Here is a 9,131-nt window from a genome sequence, read left to right on the forward strand (position 1 = left end):
AGTGGTCAAAGCAATTTTTTAAACTACGTGCGCGCCTGTTAAACTGAGACGGAGGGAGTAAACAAAATACAGTAGTATAAAAGGTAAACTAAATGCTACATAAAAGTAATGTTATGGTGATCGTATTAGAATTCAAGCCGGTGTTGACACCCGTGTCTCCGGCGGAGAAATGTGACCGCCATAGCTCGTGCGCGGCGGGGAGGAATGTGTGTCTGATGTGGGGCTGCTGCCAGGCCAAGGGCACCACCAGCTGCACAGACCGCGCCGTGTGCTGCCCGTCGGATTATCAGATCTGCAACACTGGGATCCGCACCTGCGCCAAGAGCAACGGCAGCCCATACACCATGGAGGCGCCGCCCAGGACTCCGGTGACGCGACAGTGGACGTCGATCCCAGAGCTAGTCGATTTAATATTTTTATTCTAGGTGTTTTAGTTGTCTGTTCTATTTAGCGAGTAATCTAGGAATCCTTGGAATTAAGCATCGTTTTTCTCTTTTATTTTATCTACGAAACTGTGATCTTGTAATTTTTTCGATAAACTTTATTATTCTGGAATCTAGACATGTCGAAGAGCTTAAGATCACGGCTATAGTAAATTTTCAGCTAAATTGGACGTAAACCCAATGCCACTCTCTTTAGTGAATAGAACACATTACTACCATGAAAGATGTCTTGAATTGGTCTAGACACTAAATATTATTTACATATATTTAAATTTAGATAAAGTTAAGACATATTTAATAGACGGAGCAAGTAGTTTATAATTAACTGACAAGGCCACGTATGAATTGCAGGTTTGGTTGCCCATATTTTTGGTTGAGCATAGCAAATTTTGATTTAAAATAAAGGCTGGAGACTGCGTAAACACGGAGAGCGTATATCTCTCAGACTAGCACGATGATCTTGCAACGCTTTATCAGGAACAGGACTAGAGCTCGCATTTGTTGTTCAGGGTCGTTAAACTGGATCCAGCTGCAGGGTCTGTTATACGTATATATGTGCTTAGAAGGAAAAAATTAACGTGCTATAATAAAATAGTGTCGACTGGAAAATACGCTATTCGCTATAGCATTAGAATGATGTAGCGTGGGCTGTCAAGAAACGCTATAGCAATAGCGCGCTATTTTTTTCCATGGCCTTAGATAGATAAATAAGTAATTCATGGGCACTCTATAGCCAAGGAGATCTCAGATCAATCAAAGAGGAGACCACTGTACGAAACCCTAATCAAACCAGCTGCTCTTAGGCATGACGCCAAAGAAGCTTCCTCCGGAGTCCCTCCCCAGGCGAAGTCCCGGCGGCGGATTCCAGCCGATCACGATCCACGTCCGCATCAACAGGGACAGGAGCTACCTCCCCAGGTATCTTCCGGTCACGGGTGGGCCGTTCCGAGACTTCCGGGATCTCGAAGACGCAGTTCGTGCATGCTACGCTGACATCTACCTCTCCTGGCATCGCCGGAGGCGACCCCTTGTTCCGCCGCCTCCTTCGACGTACCAACGGCACCAATCCTCTAGCTAAAACCTAAAATCGACTGATTACTTCACTCTTCGATCAATAAATCGATTTGTTACTTTACTGATCGAACAAAAAAAAAATGTTTTTTGATTGCTTCTCCAGCGACAGCATATTCGAGTTCAGGTACGTGGTGGAGCATGTGCCTCGGCGGCCTACACAATCTCCGACGCAAAGGTTGGAAGAACCTGCAGACCTAAAGGAGTCGCCCAACACCGCAACGTTGGAGGAGAAATCTTCCGGCAGCACTGCCACTGCCACTTCCTCCTCCTCCTCTCGGCAGTCAGATCAGGACACCATTATGGCCTCGCCACCATCAGGCTCGTCACGCATTTGGGGCCAAGTACGGCATGACTGGGGATTCGTATATTACATCAGGGTCGATCTCGGGGGATGTTTCCACACATATCCTCACACCGGCGGGCGATTTCAGAGTTCAGAGGAAGCAGAGAGCGCCATGGATCGCTATTTCCACGAGCGTCGGGATCCAACACTGTAAAGTTCCTCCACTCTGCTCTTGATAGACTTTGCATCACTTATTTCCCCTTGTTCTGTGTGCGAACCTGCAGATGATTTTTATTCAAACAGGGTTTACTTAAATAACCACATGCGTCTATGATGTATGTAGCCGCCCTTGTAGGGATGTAGGCCACAAAAGATAAGCACGCGAGTAGGGATACTAAGAACAAAATTACCCTTAAGTTAGATTCTGGATAATCTTGCAAGGTGAGTTACAATAATTTGCATATTCCTCTTTCGGTGCTACCTCAAGTTAGTGGAACATGAAACTGCATTGGCGAGAAACCTGCTGAAATTGTGTGAAAAAAAAAATCTGAAACTACAAGTACTACCACTTTTCATATTTTTTGTTCGGGCATTAATTTGTACATTTGATTAGCACTTAGCCCTACATGGCTCTGTTTCCGCTAATCGTGATAGCCAGAAAGTTAAGCTCTATTCACCGATCAAAATAGTGTGCAATCTGAAACCAAAGAAGGAATAGTTTTTCTTCTAAGAATTGTGGACTGGGAACAGGCGTGTAAACAGTATTTTTGTTCTGTTTTTGCTAACTAATAGCATGTTTCAGCAACCTTCTATGCAAACTAGTTCATCGATGCCCTACTGATAACATTTATATAGTCCTTAGTGTAACTTCATATTCTCCACTCTCAGAGAATACAAGCTACTAACCATGTAATATGCTCCGATCAATATTAGGTTAGTGAACCAAGGTGCGGTTCCTTCAGTTGAGATGGCCATAGAACAAGCTCTTTACTGGCCTGACGGCAGAAGGAAGAAGCGTTCTAAATGGCTTGTGGCTGAGCAAACCGGTAGTCAGGTCCACCGATTAGTAGAAGCTTTGGTGGACAAGCATAATGAGGATCACAATCTTCTCGGGGTTCGCTCTCTTTCTTTCTCCTGCTACAAGGATTGACCTATGTCTTATTGTTTTATCCATGCAAGAATTCTTGATCTGACCCATGTTTCTTATCATAGGATCTTGCATATGAACTCAAAGATGTTGTGCACTACCGAAATTTTTGTGAGAAGCGTACTTGGTTCTATCATCTCAATTTCACCATGACTAAAGTAGCAGGTGATTTCAATTGTGGCAACGACAACAACCTGTTTTTTGCGGAAGTCAAATGTGTGCGACAAGGAAAGCAAGAAGAATTGTTGGTCAGTTGTTTGCGCATGGTTAGTCCTACCAAAAATGGTATGTTGGACCCTTCCCTTGGATAAGTGTTGTAAAAGTACATTTTTGTGGGCGGCACTATAACTTGAGCTTTTGCACCGTAATCTTATACCTTCAGTTACTTAGTCAGCAATTATTTTATATGTTGGTGCCTGGTTGGTTACTTACTATGCAGTTTACTTTTTTTTTGTCGATGAAGGTCTCTGCTATGGTTGCACCAACAATGGAAGTGTCAACATTAAGCACCCACACAATGTAGATGAATACATCGGTGGCCACTTGGATGTGCGCTCGTCATTCGGATGTCACGGAGAGTGGAGCGACTCCGATGATGATGTAGGATCCGTCGATCCTCTTAACACTTTTGCTGCTTCGTTGCTAACCACATGTGTAAAATGCGCCCTCTTTTACAGGTGGAAGCCAAGAAGAGGGAGCTGAGACGTTTGTTTACGGTAATGGCATATGTTTGGTGTTATGGTTTACTGTTTCTACAAATATTAACACGATTCTGGGCGCATAAACCATTGCTCGTGTGTATTGGTATGTGCAGGGAAGTGATGATCCAAATGTGAAGACGATCTTGTGGATGCATCCTGATGAAGTTTTGCTGGAAGAAGACTAAAGGTTCCTTTGATTCAAAGGAATATGAAGAGTGTAGGAGTAGAAAAGGTGTAGGATTGAAATGTCATGCCAAGTTAATAGATCCTATAGGAACTAGTTGATTCCCCGCGCGTTGCCGCGGACATAAGAGATGATTGTCGCGTATGGAAAAAATAGCAAGAACTATGTCAAAATGCGGAGGAAAAATTGCAGGGAATGAAAGTGTAGAATAATGAATATGTCATGTAGCATCAAGTGTAACATATTGTGTTTTTTAGATGGAACAACCCGATCTTCTTTCCATTATGGCAGACTTCCCAGCATAATCCGTGTCAATAATTATGTAACTTTTTTGTGGGATCTCGCTTAGCCAAGCCAATGTTCAATGCTATCTCTGCTGAAAGATCAGCACGACATTACATGTCCATGGGGAACAATTACTGAAAAGGAACAAAAAGAAACTTGTGGCTGCGTGGTTCAAATCCTGGCTGATAGTCTCAAGTATGAGTTTTCAGCATCGCGATTAGTTCGCCTTGTCAAGTGTGTGTGGAAAAGAACATGGGGCTCAACTTTAAGCGCTTCAGCTCTTTGTTTTATTTTTCTGCAGCTCCTAGACAGCCGATTTTGTTCATGATTATGTAGGTCGATCTTCAGAAAACCAATAGGAGGTGGAGAACACCGTACATCTGATCCTGCACGCTGGCTTCTCCCATTTTCTTCTTTCTCGGGCTTTCAACATAATCTTGGCTGTCGATTTCCACAGATTTTTCTACTTCTTCAATGCTCCTAATCTGATCCCTGGTATTTGTTTTGATCGACCATGTGACTACTGTGCGGATGGTTGAATCTGCATTCTGAACACAAAAGTTTTGAATAAAAGGCATCATCATGTAATCCAACTGTAATATAGAATGGGTGGTAAATTACCGACAAAATAAGTAATGCGACATGCTCCATCATTATATTTTTTTGATAACTCAACGGTGGGAAGCAAAAGCCCCCACCTGAAGTCCTTTTCTCACTCTTTATTCCAACATGAAAACGGCCAGGCCGCTGGGAGGTACAGAGAGGTACAGGGGGAGGTACAAGAGAAGTCCAACTCGAAACAGAAACACACACTCATCACAGGGCATTCTCCTGCAGCTGCAGCAGCCACGCATCTACTGAAACTGAAACTCCATCATTATATTATAGCAATGTGGCAGTGTACAATTTGTTGGAAAAATACATAAAACTGAAACTCCAGCAAATAAACTCAAACAATACAAACAGAGCTGGACAGAATACATAGTACATGATAAAATGAAAGAGATGAAGTCCTTGTGCCCTGATGATGAGCGTTGAATATAAGACAATAAGCACATATAACCTGGGAAGCTCTGAAAACAAAATGCAATTCACTTGATAAATATGCCCACACCTAGAGTCTTGTAAACGTAGAATTGATAATGAAATCAAAAGAAGGAGGGCTAAAGAATAAAGACAGAGATGAAGACCTATGAAGATTCAAGATGTGAGACGGATGTGGAAATTTCTTCACATCCGACATCATTGGAAGGCAGGCAACCACAATTCTAGGCAGTCTGTTCAAGGAGAAGAGATCACCGAGGCATCCGATGAAGCTATTAAAATCATTAGAACTCTCTCTGAGAGAATGCTGCAAGGGAAATTCAGATAAACATTAGATATAGAGCTTCACGAAATACATATAGCACATAATGAAATCACCAGCAAGATGGCCAGCACATATGAGATGAAGAACTTGGGTAGTTGTACGGGTTTTCAGATCGAGTGTGCTCTCGTCCAAAAACACTAGCAAACGCACTCAACAGACACAAAGTGCAGGGGCTTTTTAGGGGTTTAAATATGAGGCAACCTTAAGGATTAAATACACGATCAATCTCTACCGTCAGCGAATGGAAACCATTAAAATCGATAGAACTGAACAGATTGTGGCCTCATGGAAGATATCGGGACAGGGAGCGTTACCATCCAATAGCGGAAGGAGTGAATACAACAGATAAATGGAAGATTGGGAGGCATCCAACAGTTTTCGGTGGGAGGCATCCGGTAGTTCCCGGTGGGAGATCAGCCGGAACGGCCGACGATTGATGCGACGACATGGGGCATGTCCTGCTGTAGTTGGAGAAGAAGATAAACCGGACGCGGGCTGTCTAGGGAGAAGACATAGATTTTAGTCTGGGTTGAGCCGGGTCCAGCGTAATGAGCAGTTCGGCTCTAACTGGTAGAGCCGTAGAGGAAGGACGTGAGAAAAAATGAGATTGGGACTTGGATGAGTAAATGACAAAAAACTACCACAATTTTTTTTTGAGAAACACAGTACAAACGCAGACGCTCACATACACGCGCATACACTCACCCCTATGAACGCACACACGCACACCCTACCCCTATGAGCACCTCCGGAAGACTGAGCCGGCGGATTGAATCTTGAAATTGACGAAGTCACCACAGGCGTTATGCCATAGATGACGCGGAACTACCAAATAGGACATGATTGTCACATGACTACCATGTTTGGGGCATAGTCACGACGCGGAGCACTGATTCAATGGTCAACAGGAGGAAGAAGGAGAGGAGGAAGATAAGGAAAAAAAGAAAACAAATTAATTTGGCATATTTTAGGAATATGCTCTTTTACAGTTTAGGAATACGGAGTCTGCTAGCTCGGACGAGTTTTCGGCCGGCGAAATGTAAATACAGGACCCTCTACTCGCGTTTTAAGGGGCAGAAAAATAAGGGGCCTGTTAGACATGCTCTAAGGACGGAAGGGAACCAAGTCGGTCTGCACGGACGAAACGTTTTTTTACTTGGCGGTGGTAGATCCTGTAATTTCCGCGAAAAACAGGGGTAATTTCTGACGGATGACGGAAACTCTTTTTGCTTGATTATTAGGGAAAGATATACATTGTTTTTCAGGATTACTACTTAATTGTAACTCTAGAGTATATTTTCGAAATGAGGTAACCCAACTTCTGCATCAATTGATGCATACAACCTCTTTTAGTAAAAATATAGATTAATGATACATCCAGCGGCTAGATGATCTTATTACAATTCAAGGATCACAAAGAGTCTCGACAGAGATAAGCCATCTAAAAAGCAGTAACATGAAGCATCTTTGCATCATCATGTCAAACGACGATCGGCCAGCCAGTCGCAGTGGTTGTAGAAATCCCATGACAGCATTCACTGGTGAAAGGACTGGCAGCTGCGAGAGCATCATAGTTCATGTGCTACCATTGTCAGTCGGTTGCACCCACTATCCATAGCATGGCACTCCTCCCCCGGCTAAAGATAGGACCACATATGGATACAATGTTTAGCCAATAGGATAACCTGCAAAAATTATGGAAAATATTTTCTATTAAATATAATCATTACACACATTTCAAATCGCCCAAAGCAAAGCACACACCAACTGTAATGTGGACTTTGTTCTTTTTTCGCAACCTTATTTAACCAATTGCCAAACATATTTGTAATATTCGAGGGTGGGGTATATTAAAAGCCATATAAACAATCCAAATCATCTTAGTAAAAAGGAATGAAATAAAAAGGTGTTGTATTATCTCATCTTAATCATAAAAACAACATTTAATACAACCCTGCCAATTACATTTAGCCAAGTTATTTTTTATAAGGATCACTTTTTTATGAAGAAACCACATGAAGATCTTTATATTTAGAGGAACTTTCATCGCTTCTAGATATACTTCTTAAGGAAAGCAGTATAGCCGTTAAGAAAGTTCATATACATAGATTTAACCAAAAAAATGCCAGTTGTAGTTAACTTCCATTTGAAAGAATCCTCGCTATCGGTTAGTTGAACCAATATGAGTCTATGCAAAAGGTGCGTCCATCATTTGTTGACATTCAAAGTCCTCCTAAAACCTATATTTAGAGGATTTGACACCAACACATTTTCAACAGTGATATTCTTGTAATTAGCAATATTATAAAGAGACAGATACTTATCAGCAAGAGACTTATCACCTAACCAAATATCCTCCCAAAACCTTGTATTACGCCCATTACCCACAACAAAAGAGCCTCGAGAAAAAAAATACTCCCTTACATTCATTAAGCTTTTAAAAAAAGGTAAGTCAGTAGGTGAAGCTGAAACCTCAGATAAAGTTTTAGAATGTAAATATTTTTTATGCAATAACTGTTGCCACATACCATCCTCTGTGAGGAGCAGCTCACCTACGCCTGCTGCGAGATCTTGGTTGAGGGCGTACCGCTCCTCGGCGGCCTTGAGGCGCCCTACCAGCTCCTCGATTGAGACTGTGTCACTAGTGGAGAAGAGGCCTTTGGTTCCAAGCAAATGTCCCAGTGCTGAACCAAACCGGGTCCAATGGGGGCATTGGTCCCGGTTCGTTCTCGCCCGAGACGACCCCACAAGCCGGAGCCTGTCCCGTAGTGGCTTTTGGACCCGGTTTGTATTACAAACCGGGACTAAAGGGTCCACCGCAGGGCGCGCCATGCCGTGTCGGGCCGTGGGGAACCCTTTAGTCCCGGTTTGTAATACAAACCGGGTCCAAAGGCCCCGCCTCCGGCTATATAACCTTGCCCCCGCCCAAGTGTGAGCCACACTTGGCCATTTTTTCACTTTCTTCACAAGAGGGGTGTATTGCTCTCCTCTCTTCTTCACATGCACAAGAGGTGTTTGATGAAATGCTTAAGAGGATTTGCCACTTGAGTTTACACAAATCAAGCCACACTTAACTTGCTTTTTTCTTCTTCATCGAGGTTAACAACTTTATCCTTTTCATCCGCAATTGATAAAATGCATGTGTATATATACATCGTGATGTTCCGTAATGGTTTTGATCAGCTTAATTATATCATGCGATGAATCGGCAATGGATGTACATTGACCGACGGTTTGACGAGTTCACCGCGGGCCCGGATAATTTTATGGCCGTGGCGGAGGCAAACAAACATGGTGGCTTCATGTATTGTCCATGTGTGGACTGCAAGAATACCGTAAATTACGCTCACTCGAGCCTCATTCACAGCCACCTTCTGCGATCCGGTTTCATGCCCAGCTACTATTGTTGGACCAAGCACGGAGAAAGAGGGGTTATGATGGAAGACAATGACGAAGAGGAAGAGGATGATGACGGTTATCCCAATTTCCCTGAATACGATGATATTGCAGAAGGCAATGAAGACAATGAAGTAGAAGATCAAGAGGCACCAGATGAGCCCGCCGATGATGATCTTGGCCGGGCCATTGCCGATGCAAGGAGAGAATGTGAAACTGAAAAGGAAAGGTTGGCCTTCGACAAGATGA

General features: G+C 43.1%; 1 protein-coding gene across 1 annotated transcript; it reads left to right on the forward strand.

Annotated features, from left to right (window-relative positions):
- Positions 1–1,248: 1,248 nt before the first annotated feature.
- Positions 1,249–3,833, forward strand: LOC124671153. Its single transcript, XM_047207567.1, has 6 exons — positions 1,249–1,361; positions 1,621–2,010; positions 2,734–2,914; positions 3,013–3,213; positions 3,625–3,663; positions 3,762–3,833. Exons 1-6 carry the CDS (start codon positions 1,249–1,251, stop codon positions 3,831–3,833), a joined length of 996 nt encoding a protein of 331 aa, XP_047063523.1.
- The last annotated feature ends 5,298 nt before the right edge of the window (positions 3,834–9,131 follow it).

This window comes from Lolium rigidum, chromosome 7 (assembly GCF_022539505.1).
Source record: "Lolium rigidum isolate FL_2022 chromosome 7, APGP_CSIRO_Lrig_0.1, whole genome shotgun sequence".
Taxonomy (NCBI): Eukaryota; Viridiplantae; Streptophyta; class Magnoliopsida; order Poales; family Poaceae; genus Lolium; species Lolium rigidum.